The sequence below is a fragment of the Acinonyx jubatus genome, chromosome C1 (genome assembly GCF_027475565.1).
Source record: "Acinonyx jubatus isolate Ajub_Pintada_27869175 chromosome C1, VMU_Ajub_asm_v1.0, whole genome shotgun sequence".
Taxonomy (NCBI): domain Eukaryota; kingdom Metazoa; phylum Chordata; class Mammalia; order Carnivora; family Felidae; genus Acinonyx; species Acinonyx jubatus.
Window position 1 is genome coordinate 167122224 of NC_069381.1, and position 23099 is coordinate 167145322.

General features: G+C 35.5%; 1 protein-coding gene across 8 annotated transcripts in view; it reads right to left on the bottom strand.

Moving 5' to 3' along the window:
• Positions 1–1341: 1341 nt before the first annotated feature.
• Positions 1342–23099, bottom strand: part of PDE1A (phosphodiesterase 1A) — a 326281-nt gene continuing 304523 nt past the window's right edge. For 7 of the 8 annotated variants that reach the window (XM_027055252.2, XM_053215409.1, XM_027055248.2 and 4 more), the window contains 2 exons: positions 7045–7161; positions 1342–3932 (listed from right to left, as the gene is read on the bottom strand). In XM_027055252.2, coding sequence (XP_026911053.1) covers positions 7088–7161 — 74 coding nt within the window. In that variant the 3' untranslated portion in view covers positions 1342–3932; positions 7045–7087. The remainder of the gene's footprint in view (positions 3933–7044; positions 7162–23099) is intronic. The other variant, XM_027055256.2, reaches the window with a different exon arrangement.

A 23099-nucleotide genomic window follows, 5' to 3' on the forward strand; every position in this document is an offset into this window, starting at 1 on the left:
GAGATAAAAAATATATATCAGCTTCAGATTCAAAGGAAGTTCTCCAAACATTACAAGAGTTAAGCAAATAGCCTAGAAATTTATTAATGTTACTAAAGGATAAATGGCTCCTAAAGGAGCTTTAAATATACAATGTTGGTCTATATATATAGGACTTGTATCTTAAATATTTGGGATTCTCTCAGAAGTAATAACATGTATATAACGTGGGACATTATTAGCTGTTTCTTTTTGACTCTAAACTATATATTGTCTTTATTGCTCAAGGCTTGTACTAAATGGTAGATAAGCTTTGTAATATTTAGAAAAGCAATTAGAGGACCAGAGGCTTCATACAGCTTCCAAAGAAGATATGTATTTTATATCCACATTGTATTTCAGAACTAAAATATGGCCTTTAAGAGCTTTTTGCTATGACATGGGAATTTATCAGGGAATCACATTTAAAATAAAAGTTCAGTCAAATGTCATATATCTGATGACTAGATACGTTTTTATGTTTTAATTGAGTGATTTGGCACTGTGGAGCCAGTCTCAGAGGTGACACGGATTGTACCAATTACTCTTAATTCATTTAGTTGACACTCTCTAGGTCTGCACCTTAATTCGATGTTCTTTGCTTTTTTATTACTCTCAACTGTTACCTTATCCACATGGTTCTTCTTCACACAGCTTTCCTTTCCACTGTGCTTCTGCTCCGCCCCACAGAGATGTAGTAGAAAGATAAAGGGGTTGTTGGTGACAGAGAGACCTAGAAGCAAATCCAATCTGGAGTCCACCACTTGGGACCTGCATGGCCTAAATGAGGCTATTTCTCTGAAAGTTGATTTCCCTACTCAGGTCAATACACACTTTGCTGGATTATTGAGAATTAGAGATAATATGTGTTAAGTGTTTACACAGAGGCTGCTCATAGAAAATAGGCAACGAACATGGGCTTTGCTATTATTTGTTAAGTATCAACTCATGTGCAAGCTGTTCTAAGTCTTCTTAGAAGCCCTGAAGATGGATGCAATTTTTACCCTCCTTAATATCCGCAGGTGCATTTTACTTGCACCTGGTTACTTTTCTATGTGGCATTTTGGTTATTTATGTGTATGAATTATCTCTGCTATAAGATATGAAGTTTATAGTGAAAAGATTCAGGTTTCCAGATTCCTATATGCAACACGCATCTAGCCAGGAGCTTGCAAATAATAAATGTTCAATGAATTCTTCTATTAAAGAAAGAGCAAAAATCATTTTCTGACAGAACTCATACCAAAACTCACATCTATCCGGTATTCCTGATTTCTCCAACTTTTCAATGCCCCACCAAATTGAATTATATCAGACACCAAATGTTTCACAATATTTTCCCTCAAGTATGATTTATTTAACAATCATATGTAATAGGAAATACAGAGAACTACAGTAGAATAAAAACACAAGAATTGTTGCTTGTCAAGTTAAAAATTAAAACAGCTACTGGTTAAATAAAAAGGCGCATGAAATTGTTGAATATATGTTGTGGAGCTGAGGATAAAAATGCAAAGCAGGACATCCAAGATGCAGCGGCCTGACTCATCGACCCTCTCACCCATCCCTGGTGTTTGCAGGGGGAGGGGCACTAGTAACCTCCACGCCCACTCCCTCTAGTCAGCACTAGTTAGTAGCCCTCTTGGAAGAAAAGAAAGAACAAGGGAAGCGAACAGGGGAGGGGAAGGAGGGAATGGAGAAAGGAGGGGAGATTAGAAAAGGAAAAAGCGTATCAACAGCGTGACAATTCTTCTGAAGTGGAGCGTGTTTTCTCCACTCCCTCTGGAAATTCAGTCACAGTGCTTTATAAGTTAAATAACCTGGGAAATTAGGTGAAAGCCCATATACAGACACTGATGAATTCATTATATTTCTCAATTTTTGTTTTCGTAACAAAGCCTATAGATCTTAAAGTATCAATAGGAACAAAATAGACAAGTTTCCTATGACAATTGAGAAGCGATGTTTCAATTTACTTCTCCCTGGAGAGATTCTCTAGCTTTCCCGAAAGACAACTGGCTCAAATAAGAACAAAAGTAATTACACTTCCCAGATAGTCAGATTCTATTTTAAATGCAGAATATTTTCTAGCTGGTAAATAGCTACTTTTAAAAAGACTTTGAAAGCAGTAGTTATAATGTCTTCATAAATAGAAATAAAAAGTCCATTTTTTAAAAGACAAAAAGTCACCATGATGTACATATCTATAAATTTCCCCCAACATATCATCATAGATCAATTTGTACTGCTTACATTTAAAATATCAATTGCATTATAATGTCTATGATACAATTCAGTTATTTAGCTCAGTTCTACACAAGATTCAGGTGAAACAAAAATTAAGGACCTTATTCACAGAACATTTAAAAGCATTTTATGCACAGTCTATGCATAAATATATCTTAAATTAGAATGATGCATACCTAATATGCATATAGAATATGGCTTACACATTAAAGGAGATCTAAGTTGTGGGTTATAAAATCCCACCACTCAGACCTAAAAGCTTCTGATTCTATCAATTTCTAAAATATTGCTTAGCATCATGGAACCCAGGAAAAAAGCAGGTGCAACAGAAAACTCGTTGGATGGATGGACCCTCCTTCACTTTAGTCTTTAATTGATGGCTACTCTTGTTTTTTTCCATTCAGTTTCTACCTTTCACAAAGACAGATTCATCGCAGGATCATCGACGTGTTCGCACAGTGAAAAGTTACAACACCTAATTGTGCTTGACTTTTCTTGTCAGCTAATAACAAATAAAAGTAGTTCTTCAGTTTGGAGCAAAGGAAGGGCTCTGCACATGCTCAGGCAAAACATGACAAGGAAGCAGAGTCTCCAAGAATTGTAGTTCGTTTCTGTGTAGGAAAATTATAAAGTCACACCCAATACTATTATCTTATTATCTGTACAGAAAAGTGTGGGCTTCCATCTTCATAGATATTTTTGAGTACAGACACACACACACACACACACACACACACACACACACACACTTCTTGTCACTTATCCCTTGGCCTGTAATATATTTTGTCGTGTCCTAATGGGATCAACACCCCAGAAGGCAAATTCCATTCTGAGCACTAACATCTGTCTCCAAAAATGGCTGGAGGTTCTTGTTATCCCAGAGCGTAGGTAATGTGTGACTTGCATTGTGATGACGCCCGTGTGGGTGACGTATCAGTGCTCTGAAACCACAGAGATGGAGGCAAGTTGGTCCACTGCTTCCAGGGACAGGTTTCACTGCAGTTTCCCAGCTTGACAGTTACAATGAAGTGGTCATTAGGTCGTGGGACCAGGGTAAAGCTCCAGTGTCATCATGGGACTTCAACCACAGCTTCTGAACAGCTCCACCCCTCATGCTGTTCCCATGTATTTAAAAGAGGGCCAATCTAGCCTGTTCTTCAGAGCTACAAAAAAATTTTTGCCCATAATTTTGTTTTACTTTCCTTTTACTTAAAACCTTGAAATATTTGTAATTACACAACTCTGCATAAAACAATACATGAAAGTTAATTTTAAAAATGCCTCATCTTTTGCACACGTATCACATAGTCACCTATACTATTACCGGTTCAAAGTGATGACAATTTTAAACTATCCAACTTTTGTCTTATAAATTTCCTTAACTTGATTGAAAAAGCTGGATGAAAACAACCAACACATTTCCTCCAAGACTGTCTTTTGGAGGAAAGACAATGGCAGAAGCACTGACCAAGAAAAATGGCAACTTTGAATGTGTTTGTTTGGCCAGAATTACTAGCTCAGAATTTATGTTCTTCTTATTAGTTCCTTATATAGGAGTCCATTAAAATGGCCTGATCCACATGTGTGTTGAAAAGGAGAACATCGCTTTGTGGAAAGTTGAGGATTTAGGATGTTTTTGTCCCGTTCTCATTATCCTGAAATAAAATCTAAATGAAAATGAAGATCATGTTTTAGTCATATACATGCATCAATTACTGTGTGGTAATATCACATTGGGCTTCATATACCTTGTCAGAAATAAAGGATTTATCAGTATATAATAGATATTTGTTTTATACCCATTGGAATTCCTGTTATTTTGTGTGTGTGTGTGTGTGTGTGTATGTTTTATTTCTTTAATTCCAGCAAAAATTTGGATTCCTTGGGTCAGAAGTCACAAACTCAAGTAGCTAAAAACAAGCCTGGAAGGCAGTATAAATGAGGTAAGTGGGCCTGTGTGAATGTGAAACCAGTAGAGTCACAAGGACTGTGGTGAACTAATAAGCGTAAGTCCTGCTTAAAGATATTCAAAAAGATATTTCAAATCAGTGTGGAAGTCAAACAAAGCAAATGCAAAACTAAATCTAGACCACAACACATTAGGTTTTGACCTCTTCTTGGACAGTACACTCAACATTAAAGAGCAGTTCCCTCTTGGTAGGAAGAGGGAACACTTCCCTCCCAATGAGTACCAAATCTGATATTGGTTTGCTTTTGAAGTGCCAGAAACCTCTGATATATCCTTCAGAGAAGACGATATAATAAATTATATGTCTGCACCTTTTAAAATCTTTTGAAATAATAAAGCAGCAATGCATTGTACATCCAATTCCAATCTCATTCACTTGAATTAACAAAATCATTCTCAAAAAGTAAGCAAAACAAAATAGTTTTGTGGATAGAAATTTCTTAGAAATAGTAGTGAAGTTATACAACAGTGTTACAAGTAGATTTCAAAGGTTGATTTTTTGCTCTAAGTGTAGTGTTGCACATTGATTTATGGGGTTTCATCACGGTGCACGTTGAATTAGATGTGTTTCCTGGGAAAGTATCTCATACCGGGGCCCACACACTGAGAATGCAGCAGGCAATGGCTCTCAGAGATATAGCCAGGCTTCCATAAGATCTAAATTTTTCATGATGGCTGCCAGTGAAAGAGTAGCTATAGGTCACAAAGGTGTGGTTAATATGCAAACTAGGAGCCTGTAGGCAAAATCTGACCTTCACACATATTTATTTTGGTCTACATAGTGTTTCAAAAAGTTTTTGAGTCAACATTAAAAATGGGAAGATTTTTTCCTAATTTGTGCATAGTGAAAATATGTTGGATGCAAAGACTGGCTAGCTGCAGCCTTTAGTCAGGTGTGCTGTGCCCTTTCTAGAAGTTTCCAAGGCTGACCACTGCTCTCACCTTCCAGACAGCGGGCCTGAGTCATAGTCACCAGTTGTCACCACTCCTGTTGGTTTTTTACTTCCCTTATATTAGAGACCTGCCTATTTCTTGAAGGCATATAAATTTCACCTATTGAAGGCCATGATTTCTGGAAGATTGTGCTCCAAAGGCAGAGTTTTCTCCAATTCCTCCAAGAGGAAAAGTACAGGATTTAGTTAGTGCTGATGGAAAAAAAAATGTTTAACAGCTTGCCTGAGTTTAAATACCACTGTTTAGTTTGAGTGGGTCTCAAATCTTTCCAGCTTTGGAGCCTTTTTAGTTGAAAAACAAAAAAAGAGCCTTCAGTAACTGCCAGTTGAATCCCATTGAAGTCTTTTACTGATGAGATGCCAGAATTTTATAGATAATTTTTTTTTTTTTGCCTGAGACATCTTCATAGCTTAAATAGTCAGCTTTACAAATGTACTGGTGACCTGTGTTTCCTACACACAATTTTTGGAAAATGTTCATAAATATTCCAGTTCCATATCATAAATACATAAGAAATGCTGATTTTTAACTTTTTTCTTTTGAAGCTACTTAGTGTGCACTGGTCATCGAGTAGGAATGAAGACTCTTGCTTAATTTTGTTTAACTCAGTTTTCTAATGGAATTTATTTGACAGAAACCTTTTTGTACTTAAAACATCTATAAATCCTCCACTGAATTTAGTTTTTCCTAAAACATACTTTGAGGGTATGTTGTATGTCATCAGAACTTAAGGACTCTTCTGAAACAGCTGTGAGCTCTAAAGTGATAAATTTATAGTTTGGATGGAGGGATGAAAAGAAATTGCTGTAGCTAATATGAGACAATATGTTAAAATTGTTAAATGTAGACATACATGGGTTTTAGTTGCTGAACACCCACTTTGTGGGCTTGATATCTACCCAAGCTTCATATGTAAAATAGGAATCACAACCACCGACTCTGAAATTGTTAAGAGAACTAAGTGAGATACTATATATGTAAGATGTTGATCACAGTGACGGACACTTGATAGTTGGTATTAAGGAAACTGCTATCAAGAAAAGACAGTCTTACAACCAACTCAAGAATACTGAGAGATAAATCATCTTAAAATCTAACCACAGTTTAACTCTTTCATATCTAAAGCAACATGTGAGGAGCTACTGATAACATTTCAACGACTTGGTATATGGCACTCAGCATTTTCTCTCTTGCGGCCATCACCCCCAAGAACAGGACTCGTTATAGCACGTGGGATTTGTTTCTTACTTTTTAAAGGAAACACTAAGACATCTCCACTATAATTACACAACCTTCCCTCCTAACAGCTTGCACTTCCTCTGTAGGCCCAAGACAATGGTTCTCAACTGTAGTGTACAGAATTACCAACAGACGGGATTATTAAAAATTCAGATTTCCAAGGCATCATTCCCAGAGTTATAATTCAACCTATGATTTAGTAGATCAAAATCAGACCCCAGAAGCTGAATTAAAAAAACACTGATGCAAACAAATGTCTATAGATTTTAGCAAATATTGATGTCTGTTTCATAACATGTACTTGCTTTGTTATCACCCAATGTGAACATTCATATTTCCTACGTGAAGTAGGAAGAGAAATCAGGATTAAACCTCTCCACAGCCTCCAGATTATTAATTTAAAGGATTAAAAGGTCTCACTAAGTATAATTTTTATTGATGAACAAATTAAATTCTTTGAAAAAGTAAATATTTAAGATTTTGCTTCAGAAAACAGGAGAGACTTTTTTTTTTTAAAGATTCCAGGAGGGCATTGAAATAAGGTAACTTTGCCTCTAATGATATCTACAAGCCATTCATTTCAAAAATTATGTTTCTTGCCTAAAAAATAAAATTACCTCTCATGTTTAACATGACAGAAGCCTTTAAGGTATTTCAAACCTATGAGTGTGTATCAGCATGTTTTTCCTCAGCATTTACTAGGTCTTCTGAGTTCTTATGAAGATCAGGTTCACCTAAAACACAAGCAAACAGATGAACGGAAACAAAATAAGCCTGTGGAAAAAAAACCTCATGAAGTCAGGAATCTGAAGCAAATAGTGAGTGTTGAAGACTCCATTTTGCAATGGGTTTTGTGGCACATTTCTCCACGGTTTCCAAACACGTTCTTTTCAGACTGTGCATTTAAAGAGCGCAGCAGGTCACACTGTGGTAGTTACACAACGTCATGAAGTTGTAGTTTAATCTGGTAATACAGAACTGAAACTCATGAGACATGCTTAAACATCTACTTAGTCAAACATAAAAATTGTGCATGTTTTTTTCTTGATATTTTTAAATCAAAACATGTTGTTTCAAACAACCCTTCTACTGATCAGTGTCCTTTACCATACATGGCTTAGTTGCTATGAATTTGAACACATGACTATTAGAGAATAGTAATTTTTAAGATAAGACATAATCTGCCAAAACAAACTAATGGAATTTACAGTCTCTGAATCACTCACCATTTATATATACCTTGAAGAAAAAAATTAACATGGAAAATATGCCAACATTTCTACAGAGGTTGCCTAGAATCTAATCTATCAAAAATAAAAATATAAAGCAGAAATGTACAGATAAAAGAGTCTTATTATATGGAAAAGAAAGTAAATAAAATAAGCAATTTCAATTTTGAGCCAATTACTCAAAATACCTTAATATTCAGGAAATAGTCATATATGATGGCATGTTCTTTCTATTTGAACTTAGATAAAAAATATACTAACAAGTTAAGCATCACACCAGTTATCTTTGAGATAATTCCTTTTATATATACTGTAAGACTGTATCATCTCAGTTGCAACAGATTTTTTATTGAGGTTATAAAATTAATGAACATATAAGACTTATGGGGTGTTTTCATGAAGCAAAATTATTTTGTCTCCTGCTTTCTTTTTAAAACACTCAAAAAGGGAAAGTTATCTTCTGTCCCAGGATGAAATTTTCAGGTAGTGTCATGACTTTTGCAATCATTCTTGCATAATATAAACATTGCCTGATCACGTGAAGTCGCCCAAGTCTTAACCAACATTAGAAAGTCTTGTCACCTATATTGCACATCAATCTTAAAACAAAGATCCCTTTCCAACCTTGAGTTTGTGGCAGAGTCCAGAAATGGTGTGCGTTTGGGGACACATGGTTGATATTTCTTTCTGGGTCATTCTTCCCCAATTGGCCACCTTAACTCCTGAGCTGGAGCAAGGGAGAGAAAGGGCTGAGAGGAAAAGCCAAGCTCCTACTCAACCAGCACACTGAAGGATGGCTCCGCACTCACTAGACCTGGCAGGTGTTGAAAACTAATTCTTCTATGAGCACATTCATGGGCTCTTCAGGGACTCTTTGCCAGGGACCATGGCTGGAGACATCTCACCACCGTGCAATGGGCACATGAAACTCTGGTTATTTACAATGTTGACAGCCCCCTGGAAATTTATAGTTGCATCTTTAGCTTCCGTGTGCTAAGGTCCTTTCATCCTTCCAAATAGGGATGGGCCACATCTGAATCACATGAAACACTCACGAAGCAACTGTTGCCATAAATTACTTGAGGAAAGACTGAAACCTACATAGATTCCCCTCATTTTGCTCATCTGTCACCAGCTAACCCTTTAGATCTCATGTTTAAATGAAACTCCATTCCCAATATCTCCTGAGGGTCCTGGTGCAGCTCCCTTCTCTTGATTTGAGGTAGAGGGAAGCATTTCTACATCTCTCCCAATAGCTGATAGTTCGTTAAAGAAATTCTACTCGCAAATCCTTTTTCAACCATTAACAACCTGACCCTTTCATTTGTTTGAGTTGGGTAAGGATTATAAGCATCCTATAATTGGCTTTGAATCTTCTTTGAAATTCCTATCTCACAGGTTTTATTTCTGACATTTTAGACTCATGGCTTAAACTTCTGATTTAGTATTCTGTTACTTAGGACTAAATTAGAACAGAACAGAATGAAAAGAACAGGCGGAATTAAAAGAGGAATATAAGTAATTCTCTGGTTCTCAAAATTTTGAGAAAAACTTTTACAATGGGCAAAAAACACTAAGGAAAAGGAACTTACCAGTAATGAAAGAGTGGATATGGAACAAAATCACCAAATGGTAACAATACAGCAATTACAAGCTAAAATTCTTGTTAAAACCAGTCTATATGTATTCTAACATGAATGTGTTGTTATATTATTTGTTTATTAAATCATATGTGATCTAGGTAACAAAGAATATAAATTAATGAGTAAGAATGACAAATTTTATTATTATTAATAGTAGTATTAACAGCAGCAGCAAAAAGAGTAGTTAACATTTAGGGAATATTTACTCTGTGCTAAGCACTATGCTAAATGCTTCATACATTTTATCATTTAATCTCCCCAACAATTTTTATTACCCAAGTTTATATATCAGCTAAGGAGCAGAGCTAGGCATTCAACCCCAGAGTCATGTACTTCACTACTAAACCAAAGGGTTTGGTTGCACAGTGCTAACTCCCAGACCCAAAGGGGCAAATTTCTATTGGATTTGAAAGAGTGAAAGCATTCTTTGTTGCCTAAACAACAATGGCAGAGGTTCAAGTTGAGAAGTGTAAACATGCTATTTTTCATCTTCCTGCTCTGACAAGCTATTAGGATTCAAAATTCAGTTCTTCAGAGATGAATAATTTGATAGCAAGAATTGTGAGAAGCATTTTCTAAAGAATAAAACTCTTTTTACTGCCACTCTGTGTAGTAAAACCTACAGGAGACAGACTAAGAAGGACTCAGATGCCAAATCCTATATTCAGGGGAATTTCAAAGCAAAGTGCTGCAAGAAAGAATCAAATGTTTTCTTGCTATACCATGGAGGAGAGATAATAGAGATCTGTGACTCCAGGAGCAATAAGAAAGTATTCAATTTAAAAGTCAACACAAATATGTGACTGAGGTGCCTATTCTTAAAAAATCAAAAGTTGTAAATTAGTGAAACCCTATTATAATTTTTGTCTTGATGATTTCCGACTCTCCACCCTGCAACACTATAGTCAACCATCCACTGTAGATGTTAAGGATCTCAAATTGCACTGTTTTCCCTGTATATTCATCCACACCAAGAGCAATGAATTGTTTCTAACCTAAAGACTGCAAACATCACAAGTTTCCTAATTTTTAGTGTTTATGATCCAATTCTTTAGTGAAGAGAAGACTGTTTTTGTATGAGTTGCCATCTAGAGAAGAGTCAGGAAAGCGTATGTCCTTTGACTCTGTTCTTCATTTTTCCCATGGAGACAAAAACCACTTGTCCCCATTCACAAGCTGAATACATAAATATCAGCAATTAGATACCTGCTAAGAAAGCATATTCGGCAAATATTGGTGGTATGCATATTCCAAAATTCTAGGAGTCTTTAGATGTCCCTGATAATAGACTATAAACATTATTTGACAAATTTGTAGACTGGTTGAATTGGGGATACCAAAACCCCAAACAAGTAATTTTTTCCTCCATCTTATTTAGCTTTAAGTCATAAGTCTTAGAGGGCTTAATTGGTAGCTATCTTGATTAAGGTTCAAAAATCAGCCAAAATAGAAATCAGTCTCACATATCCAGCTATCCTTTAACCTGGGATGAAAAAGGCTAGTGTTCTTTAAAAATGGCTTCCATGCTACTTTCTTTCCTCTCCTATGTACATGCTCCTATCTAACTTAGGCTGGCTATGATGAGAGGCTATTTGAAAGGATGTGTGAAGAGTGTCTCATCTACTTGTAGTTTTTTTTTTTTTCTTTTAGTAGTGAAATAAATTGTTTCTCTTGGTCATAATGCAAATTGTTCCTATTAAAGTACACTTATAAATTGTAAATACATGCTTTAAAATAAAAGCACTTTAAGCAATTAGTCACACAGCACTTTATGGATCCACAACATTTAGCTAGAATTGTGGGGAGTAGTACAATCTCTAATCTATAAAGACTCATATAACAGGATTAGCCTCATGATGGAGGTGAATTTATTTAAAATAAATCATAGGTGCTTTATCATTTCTACATTACTAATGCCAAAACTATTATCTTATTCTTGTTGAATTCCTTTGATGAGATTTCTATTTCTTACCAATGTCTCTGGGTTTTCTTTAATCAGCAGACTTGCTCGGCATATGTTATAGAAGCCTAGCCCAAGATGGAAGGATGGGAACGTAGGACTCTTCTGAATGAATCCCACGTCCAGAGTAATGAGTTTATTGTACTGAATTCTTTACTTCCACAAAAATTTCCTGATACAAATAAAAATTAGTCAAAGCTTCCAAGCTCACTCACTACCAATTGTCTTGCTAAAGAATGGGCCTAGGTTGGGTTTTGAAGAAGTTATGGAAATGAAGTTTGAACATCAGATTTTTTGTTTTCACCATTTCTTCTTGAAGGCTTATATTTTAAACTTTAACTGAAGAGATCTCTTGGATTATTTTTTATTTTCCTTATTTTTTCATAATTTCTTCATAGAAATTAAATATATGTAAAAAAAGATACAAAATTTCAGCTATAAATCTTTTTTTGCATGATTTCTAGGAAATCCCTAGATTCCTATAGTTAACAAGGGAACATTATATTAGCCAAACCATGAGCAAGAGTCCCAGAAGGAGTAAACTCAGAATTGAAGAATAATTCATCTAAACTCAGGCATACTTTGAGGAGTAAAAATATTAATGTTAATAGATTCTTTTAGGAAAGAAGTGAATTGCTGTAAACTAAGTTTGATGGGTTAGCTAAAATCTTCTTCTTCTTCTTTTTTGGGGCCTTTAGGTCTGTAGGATACTTAAAATTTTTTTTTTTCTTAAAAGGTTCTATGCCAAGAAAAAATAAAGGCAAGTAACTTAAGTGGCAGAATCCTCAACAGAAAGTATTTAGATAAAGTTTGTTCATGTTCAGCTTTTCAAATTGGGCCACTATACCCACCATTCAGAATAAGCCACTTCATTCCTTCACTCACTCCTGCAGAAAACTGGTTGGATTTGAGACATACTTTGGAGAGATACTCTATAGATAATTTTGATGGATTAATTAATAATGGAAAGGTGAGGGGCATCTGGGTGGCTCAGTCAGTTACATGTCTTTGGTTCAGGTCTTGATCTCATGGTTTGTGAGTTTGAGCCCTGCTTCGAGCTTTGTGCTGACAGCTTGGAGCCTGAAGCCTGCTTCAGATTCTGTGTTTCCCTCTCTCTCTGCCCCTCCCCCACTCATGTTCTGTCTCTCTCTCAAAAATAAATAAACAAAAGTTACAGAGAGGGAAGGAGGCAAACCATAAGAGACTCTTAAATACTGAGAACAAACTGAGGGTTGATGGGGGGTGGGGGGGGAGGGGAAAGTGGGTGATGGGCATTGAGGAGGACACCTGTTGGGATGAGCACCGGGTGTTGTATGGAAACCAATTAGACAATAAATTTCATATAAAAAATAAATAAACATTAAAATTAAAAAAAATGGAAAGGTAATAGAAGAGTCAAGATCAATTCACCACACATCAATTCACTTGATATTTTAAAAAAGATTTTACTTTTAAGCAATCTATACACCCAGTGTGGGACTTGAACTCACAACCCTGAGATCAAGAGTTGTATGCTCTACCTACTGAGTCATCCACTTGATTGATGGAATTGATCCACTGCATATTTTCTCATGAGTTAAGCTTTATCTCATATCAAAATTGTTATGATCAAGCAGTGTTTTCCCATAATATACTTCTTTAAGGAAGCCTTCTATAAGATCTCCATGTAGTTTGGAGGCACATATATGAGCCCAGGAGAGTAATAACAATTACTGTAGAAAACACTAAGTTCTAAATACTTTATATGTATAAACTCATCTAATCTTCACAATAGCTCTTGAGATAGACATAAGTTTTCTGATCCTCACTTTAAAAACTGGCAAATTGAAACAGAGAGGTTAAGTAACTTGCTCAAGGTTACATAGCAAGTAAGTGATGGGACCAGAATTGAATAGATAGTCTAGGCCCAGAGTTCTAGATCCTAACTGTACACTATGCAGCTTTCCTGGGTATAGTTTTTTTAATAGCTGCTATGTTTTTGTGTTTCCTTAGTATGAGTTTATGCCTTATCTTTGAAATTAAATATCATGGTAAATGATAGCCTTTTTTTCCAAAGGCAGAGACAGAGAATAAGAATAAAAAAATGTCTTCGTGAAAATATGTTCTTCAATATTAGACACAAGGACAGTCTCAGCTAACTAATTAATTGGGGTGTTCCCACTAGTCAACTACAATTAACCATTAGGTCAACTGTTAAGGAATCACAGTAAAGAAGGTATATAAGAGCAGCTTTAAAAACCAACAGGTTTTTCAGGGGGGAAATAACTGGGCTAATCTGACAAATGGAATTATATATTATACAAGTCATTCTCAAATCCCCCCCCCAAAAAACAGTATATGAAGCCATTTTACTCTTGCTGTTCACTCCTACTATAATGCAAACACTTTTCAAGGATATCTGTCCCTTAAAATTTTTATCAGTCATGTTTATTTAATGGCAGAGAACTATTAAGACATTTGTTCAGAAAAATGGTAGAATTAATTAAAAAACACAATGAGTTTATGGAAGTCACATTACCTTTATATTACCTAAATACTCTAGGTATTGTGACTTTAGGAAGTCACATTACCTTTATATTACCTAAATACTTGATGTTTTAGAAAAGGGACATCAAAGTGAAAATACAAGCTTTATTGCAGATGACACAGTGATTAGATGCTCAAAGAAAATTTATTGACACTCAACATATTATCTCAGTAAGGAGAAATGCTACAAAATGCCATTTAAACCAATATTTGAAAGCATGAAGATGCTGGGGTAGCCATAGCAGTTGAACTACGTCAACCAAAGAATTTGTAGCTTTTATTTATGTGGTTAGTGATGCCACTTGTGCAATCTGCAAAAATCAGGTTCTTTTTCTCTCACAGGGCCAGATAAATTTCCAGCAGTGGAATGAAATCTCCAAGTCTTTTGGTCACATTAGAGCTGCCACCATGCGTGAGGTATTGTTTAAGGATGTTTACTGATCAGGAAAAGTTAATGCTTTGAATTGGTTTTTGCTTCTGAAAAAAAGGATACTCATTTAAAAAACCTTGAGACAATATTATCTAAGAGTTGGAATAATTAAACTGTACCTTAGCATTTATAATTATCCATGTTTGTAGGAATTGTGGAAAAATTAAGAAGATAAATATAATTGATATTTTTTCTTAATTTTCAATATATTTTACTTTTGCTCCTAAAACCTTTTGTGACTTTTGCACTCATCAGTAGTGATACTCAAATGATTCTTTTTTTTTTTTTTTACTTTTTTTAGTTTTTTAATTTTTATTTATTATTGAGAGAGAGAGAGAGTCAGAGCATGAGTGGGGGAGGGGCAGAGAGAGAGGGAGACACAGATCCTGAAACAGGCTCCAGGCTCCGAGCTGTCAGCACAGAGCCCAACATGGGGCTCGAACCCATGAACTGCGAGATCATGACCTGAGTTGAGGTCAGACACTGAACTGACTGAGCCACCCAGCCCCCCCCCTTTTTTTCTATTTCAACTTATTTTTTTTCACCATTTGATTTATTGCCTAAAAAGCTGGGGTTCTAAGGAGCTCCATTCTAGTTGATTTCAAGTAGAGCAGATACCCTCCGAATCCAATAAGAAGCTATCTTGAAGGATATTAATATTGTCTACTAACAAATAGTATACAAGTATTAGGATATAGGATTATATTATATAAAGAAATAATATGGAATCTGTGACTTATTTGAAAAATAAAAAATATAATTATACTTCCTTTTCTTTTATCTTCTTCCTAGTAATGTATTTTAATAATCCTAACAAAAAATCAAATTCTTTGAAGAAATAGAGTTAGAGGGACCAATGCCCTTATGTAGGTAATAACTTGACTTTCAGGTACAACTGCACTCTATCAATCCTTAATCTACTGAGAAAGCATTGAGAAAATCATTAAGCTTTTCTTATGTGTGTATCTCATAAGTTATGGTCATGTACAACATAATCCTATTTTTTATAATTTAATATAAATATCATAAGTAATTTCCTTAACTCAGAAACATTTGGTAAGCTCATAAACACTATGACAAAGTATAGGAAGACATTTTTGGCTGAATATGGGTTTCAGAGCAATTCTTAACTCATTGGAGGTTAAGTTTCTTCCCTTTACTATTTATAAGACTTTATATTGACTATGTCTCTAGTTTAGGAGAGTTATAGAAACATATTTTTAAGGAAAAGAATATCGTACACTGAAAACATATACTGAAACATAGACACTGACATAGGACTTACTTATATTTATTCATTTGTATATAAATGCAGCATAAACTCTGTGTCTGAACCAATATATGTCCTAAATTCTGAGTGATCCAACTAAAATGATGGTAAAGACAGAATTAGCTGAAATTGTTAAGCATAACAATGAAATAGTGCTCAAGAAAGAAAAACAAATGCTTTGTAACACTCACTAAGGACCATCCGAGTGCCCTTAACAAAACAAAAAGAAAAAGAGGCATGCCTTGGATGGAGAGGATCAGTGGAACCGTCTGGAAATAACTTCTTATATCCTGACTACATCCAACTATGGATAAAATCTCAAAGTTGTCCCAAGATAAATCGGCTTCATTTCCAAATTAATTAAAGAGCACATCATACCACTTGTGCTCCTACCAATACAGATCTCACCTCTGCTTGTCCTCATCCCAGTACCCAGGTGAAACCATTTCTTCATCATCCCTGAGCCAGCTCATAATCACTAGAGATGCAAGCCTGCTCCTTCCACCTTCCTTCTAACTTCTATTGTCCACGTAAATACAAGCGGAGAGTTCACACACACTTCAACAATATCACTTTAAAGTGCCCCTAAGTTCTGCTGCTGTTACAGTTTCTCTATCAACTAACAGGTTGGGCAAGACTTCTGCTCTGGAAGAAAATTTAGAAAATGTAAATAAACCAAACTGTCACAACCAGCTTCTAAAGGATGATCGAGAAACTATCCAGAAGGTTACTGGCTTTGATTTGAGATGAATGAAGCACAAATCCCAGTCTTTTCCAAAACTAAGTGTATGGATTTAGACAATTTAAGTTCTCTGAGCCACAGTTTTATCAGAGTACAACTCCTACCTTGTGAGGTTGCTGTAATAAATGTATAAATGACCCATGGGAAGGTAAATAATGTAAAATTTCACTCCCAAATTCATAATTTTCAACATTTTAAAACAAAAATGTCTATGGGATATAAGTACACATTTGAAAGCTCATGGGATCAGTTGTGTTGAGATAAAAATTATGCTACTCTGGGGTAAGTTTTCACAAAAAGTTGTTACTTCTTTCTGGATTTACCACTGTCATGATACTATTTTCTGTGTATTATATGAAACTGAAAAGGAATGAGGAAGATCCATATGTAATATGTGTACAAACCTGTAATTTGGACAATTTACATGCCCCTCAGAGACCTCAGTTTTCACACTGGTAAAATGGTGATAGTACCTAAATCACAGGGCTGTTTGGGGCGCCTGGGTGGCTCAGTCTGTTAAGCATCTGACTTCAGTTCAGGTCATGACCTCATGGTTTATGGGTTTGAGCCCCACATCAAACTCTATGCTGACAGCTCAGAGCCTGGAGCCTGCTTCAGATTCTGTCTTCCTCTCTCTCTGTCCCTCTCCCACTTGCTTTCTGCCTGTCTCTCTCTCAAAAAAAAAAATAATATTAAAAAAAATTAAAAAAAAAGAACTCAGTATATTGCCTGGCAAATAAATGTGTACTTAGTAGGAAACGAATCTGCATTCTATTTAGCATTAATACCAACATGATTACAAAAATCACTTACCATATATACTGTAATATACAATATTGCATTTTAAGATATTTAAGATACAAAGAACAAATATAAAGTTTAATAATGAACCTATCTCAATATATTAAAATGTCATGTTAATCATAATGTAAATTTTATCTTTCAAAAATTTTAATACTTTCCCATCATTTTTAAATATTTCCTTATTTCTGGTGGGAAAATCTTTCAATTTTGTGTTTTAATTTTTCAAGCAATATTACAAGACCTATTTTGGAAAACCTTTTGTTTCCTGTTGAGAAATCTATGAAATTTTCTAGCAAAATTGATTTTAAATGGACCTGTTTGACTAAAATATATTCAATACATTTCAAATAAATTATAAAATGTGCAAAGATAAGAAAATATTTAACTTATTAGTAACTCATATGAAGGCATAGATACAGTGATTAAGTTTTTAAAAAATGTCCTGATGCTAATAGGAAATAAAGCTTTTTATAGGAATGCTAATGAAGTTGAAGCCTCTAACTGAACCATGGTCATCCAAGACATGCCTAGGCATGTGTGAAGAACTATAGATATCATTTTAGACCGATAGTCAGGCTTTTGTTTTGTTGAATGGGTTCCTTTGAGGCCAGAACTAAACTGTTCTGTGCAACTGAGGGGGTTTTAGTGGCAGAGAGGGGAAAGAGAGGAGCTGAGGTCGTGAATCAAGAGCAATATAAGACTAAAGGTTTTGGAGACAGAAGAGAGGTGAGTGGTGACAAAGAGATTTATCTTTTGCTCAGAGGTATAATGTTAAGACAACAAAGCTTTCAATGTGCTTGGAATTTGGAATTATTGGAAGAATATGACAACGTCTATATTGCACAAAGTAAAATTAGAGCAAGTGAATAGTTTCTGGGTGTCTGAAAACGTCGCAAGTATAGACATTGTGCAGTGGACTTTTGGGGAATACCCCCACATTTAGTTTCCCTTTTTCCATTTGTCAGTTGTTTTTTTCTCTTTCGAGATCTTTTAGCTAACAAAAAATATATGGTACAACATAGTGGGTAATGTCATTTCAGTTATAGGGACTCACCACTAAAATCAGAGTTTTATGAAATGGAGTCAATTCTCCTCTACCCAACAGTGACCAAGTTTTTACCTGGCCTTGAGCAGGAACTAGAGATCTAAAGCTGAATATCCCATGAATTCTGTTCTCCAAAAAAACTACCAGCTTTTGTTTGGCACATAGTAGGCCTAGGTAAATATTTTTGTAGTGACTTCATTAGTAGTTCTCAACTTCCTGTCAGGTTCCATTAAAGCAACTTCTTGCTTTAATATGTGTGACACATTCTAATCACAATATCTTATAATATGCAGTGGTTCTCATGTGGAGAGATGGTGCACACCCCCAAAGGGGAATCTTGGAATGTCCTTGAGGCATGTACAGTTGGAAACACATCCTGAAGCTCCTCTTATTCCCTCTCTTACTCCCAACACTGCTTTTGGGAGGTCCCATTTGAATGCATTTTTCTCTTCACATTTAGAGAATGCAAGTCTGCCTATGATAAATATCCCAACTGGAGTTTAAATAACACAGCTATGCTTACATAACTAAGTAACAGGCTTCTTGGAGAAGGTGATTTAATGGAGTTTTGGAAGATAGGTAGGATTTTTTAAATGTTTTATTTATTTATTTTTGAAAGAGAAAAAGAGCATGAACAGGAGAGGGGCAGAGAAAGAGGGAGAGAGAATCCCAAGTGGGCTCCACACTGTCAGTGCAGAGCCTGTCATGGGGCTAGAACTCACGAACTGAGAGATCATGACTTGAGCTGAGATCAAGAGTTAGACACTTAACCAACTGAGTCACCCAGGTGCCCCAAGATAGGATTTTAATGAGCAAAGTGGAAGAGGGGACCAAAGGAGTACATTCCATGAGGAAGAAAGAACAAGGGTTAAAGTAGAAAGAAAGTCCACTGACTTTCCCAGTAGTAGAAGGCAAATGTTCCAGAGGAGATGTGTGACCCAAGACACAGATATTTTAAGGGATATCATTATCAAGGTACACACTGCTGTTTCCTGTGTACAGCCTGCCAGGGTGAAGCTGGCTCAGATTCTAATCTGTACTTGGCTTGTCTTGATCATGAAGTGATTAAGTTTCCTGCTCTCCCCCTCCATGTCCTCTGCATTCATTTCAATGCACAAAAGTGTTCTGTTTTGACCTACCTCTGTAAACTGGAGATAAGCCATATTGAACTTCAAATTTTTTTTTTTTTTTTTAGAGAGAGCAAGAGGGAGTGAAAGAGAGAACAAGCAGGGGGAAAGGGGCAGAGGGAGAGAAGGAATATTAATCTTAAGCCCAACGCAGGGCTCGATCCCACGACCCTGGGATCATGACCTGAACCAAAATGAATAGTTGGATAATCAACCAACTGAGCCACCTAGGGACCCCACATATCAGACTTTTAAAAAATAAAATAGCCCAGAAGATGCTAATGTGCTGCCAGGGTTGAAGACTATTGAGTTCTGCCATTACGATAATTGAATGAGTGAATGAATAAGCACATACTCACTGTTCAAACTGTTATGTAAGCTCTTCTAGGCTTAAGTAACTTTGGTGAGTACCACCTCTTCAAACTCATAATTCTGATCTTCCAAATGTTCCATTCTAGCAAATGCAAACTCCTGCTCTATTGTACTGATAATATAATATAGAATGTCAGCTAAAGAGATTAAGTTGAAAATAGGAATAAAATAAATGTATAATACAGAATTTAATTTACTAATAATTTTAAATATACAATTTAAAAATTACTGGTAGGATCTCATTTAAACTGCTGTTAATTGCATTTTTAAACCATGATTAGAAAAAAAAATGAAAGCGAGCTCTAGTTTTTATTTGAAAGGTTTTGCTTCCCTCTGTTTGATTAATTGTCCCTTCTGAGCTCTAAACAATATGCATGTATTTTCTCAAAAAGATGCTTGGGTTTAGTCCTGGGAGTTTGAAAGTTGTAATTTTGTTTACATGATGAGTTTTGATTGATTAAAAGGATAATGGGAAGGAATAACTAAAACATTTTAAGAACAAATATTTAGAAACATAAACCTTTAAAGTAACTCAATACAAAATAATATAAACATGTTTTTGTTGTTTAAAAACAATCTATTTTTATTTTCTCTAAGCAGCAGATGCAGAAGAGTTAGGAACACTGCTAAGTACTGATAGAGATTGCTGGCAAATAAGAAAAAAAAGGGGGGGGGCAAAACTTTAGTAGAGATCTATGGGACAAAGTGCAGCGAAATATCACAGAGTGATATAGACATCTGGGAGGGAAAGTGCCGCTATGTGGCTGGTTTGGGTGTGATGCTTAACAATCAGGTCTCAGAAGCATTAGGAGAAAAGGAGGAGAGATCAAGCAAAAGGGGGATGGCAAAGCTTTGGTGGCCTATAGTGGCCAAACCCGGGGTCACGTGTCAGAGGTAGAAGATGGAAGGAGCAGGAAGTAGACAGGAGGGGGTATGTCTAGAGAGATGAGAAAGAAGTTAAGCAAGGTGGCCATCCCATGGTCACATTAGGAACTTTGATGCCACCTAAGAAGAAAAAGGAAATCAAGAACACTCAATTGAATAGGCTTACTCTAATTCAACTAAAACATTTGAATGACAAGCTTATGTTTTCTTTAAACATGTAGCATGGAGATTTCAGTAGAAACAAGCTTATGTTTTCTTTAAACATGTAGCATGGGGATTTCAGCTAGAAACTGTATTTGGTCACAGAAAAGTAAAAGAAGTTACATTATTTGTGAACCTGATATGGACTAAGAAATTGATATGTACTATAAATATATTACTTAAAAGACTAACTACTTAATATTTAAAAAAATCTGCATAGTATTTAGATACATTTTTTTTCTGCCTCATGTTTCTATCAAGATCCCCAAATTCCCTGGTGAGACAGATAACAGCTATTTACCTCATCATGGATAAAGCTCAAAAAATATGGCATTGGGTAGAAAGATATTCATTAAAGAATGTGTACCACGTGATTTCATTTACACCAAGTTTTAAAACATGAAAAACTAAATTATGTATTGTTTAAGGTTACAGAAGGAGGAATAACAGCTAAAAAACTAAAACAAACAAAAAAAAGAAATAATTATCATGAAATTCATAGTATTGATTAGATCATGGTAGGGAAAGAGGGAAAACATGATTAAAAAAGGACTTGGAACTTCTAGGGATGGTAATATATTTTCTTGGCCTAGATGGTAGGTTTTCTCCCTCTGTCCCTTCTTTTTCTTTCCTTCCTCTCTTTGTTGCCATTTTCTCTCTCTCCTTCTCTCTCTTTCTCTCTCTCCCTCTCTCCCCATGTCTATTTCTCTCCTCCTTTCTTTCAATGCTTAATTGTTTGAGGTCCTACTTTGTGATAGTCACTGTGCTAAGAGCTTAAGAAACATCAGTGATCGACATAAATATCTTCATTCTCATGAAACTTATTCTGAGTGGAGGAAGACAGACAACAAAAATTAAGCATAGTAAGTCAATTATTTAAAGGTTAGACAGTGATCTGTGAAGTGTCATGGGAAAGTAGTTGAGAGGGGATCAGAGGTCAGGGGAGGAACCTGGGGAGAATTTGAAATGTTTGCCAGAGGAGGCCTTACTGACAAGTGACAACTGGAGCTAGATTGGAAAGTAGAGAGGAGGCAGTCACGTGGTGTTTGGAGGAAGCGTGTTTCTAACAAAGACATGCTGGTACAAAGCACTTAAAGCAGGAACGTATCTGATGTGTTGAAAGAAAGAAGACAAAAGGACAGTGTAGTTGCACTGGAGCTAGTGAGAGAGAGAAAGAGAAATGGGAATTGAATCAGCAGGATAAAGGAGGTAGGGCAGACGTGGATCATATAAAGCCTTATGGGCAGCAAAATGCTACTCCAACCTGTACAGGCTCCTATGACCTGATTGTTGCATTTTAGGAACTTTGTAAGTTGGTTGTTAAACCTAGTCATTCTTAAAAATAAAATTATAGGGGCTTACAATTAAATAAATTGTATTAAAAGTAAAGGTGCTAAGTGTTTAAAAATCATTTCCTAATTATTTTGACCCATTTTCTCATTATCTGTCTTCAGGTTAATTATAGCTACCAAATCTGTATGATGCAAACATCTCATGTGCACCTCTTTTCCCAATTCCCATGTTCAGAGACTTTATACTGACAGCTTGAAACTGGCCATGGTAGGAATATTTACACCATGGATGTCATCAAACTTTATGAATCAGGGCTTGATTTATTGTTTCATTGTTGTCTAAAGTGCTGGAGATAAAAAAAAATAGAGATTAAGTTTAAAAGTGTGTCATGTCTAAAATTGCTACATTATAAATAGCACAGAAATTTGAGGAAATTTTTTCCAGTATTCAAAAATCATTATCCACTCAAGTGACCAAGAAGTCATTTGTATTTTCGATGAACAAGTGAAGTTGACATATGCCTTCTATGTTTTTTAAGTTTTGACATACGTTTTTTATACTTTCACCTTACTCCTTGATATAAATGAAAATATCAGTGTTCTTATCTGAACAACTTATGTTTGTCAGTTGCAACCATAAGTTGACCATAGACACAGAGTTTGGTAAAAATCAGCTAAGGCATTCTGTGAAAACCAATCACCTATATAGAGTTTACAACAAAGGCTACTGCATATTTTATTACTACTCTTAAACATGTGTTACACTTCCTTTATGTGTAAAATATATGAGAAACCACATGTGTATGTGTGTGTGTATACTTTTTTGAGCCAGTTGTTAAACTTGCCAGCATACTATTACCTGTAGGCCACTGTAAGGATTGCCCATACTGTATTATTGACTTATAAATAGTACATATATGTTTTTATATATTTTTGTGGTATATTTCATAATATTTTTTTAAAAAACTAAACACTAAACAACTTAAATAGTGCTCTATGACTATTAAGAAAATTGAATCAGCAGAAAAAAATTATCCCACAGAGAACGCAGCAGGCTCACATGGTTTTTAAAAGTAAATTCTGCCGAACATTCAATGCCAATTTAAGGCTCACAAACTCTCAAGAATTTAAAAACTCCAATTTATT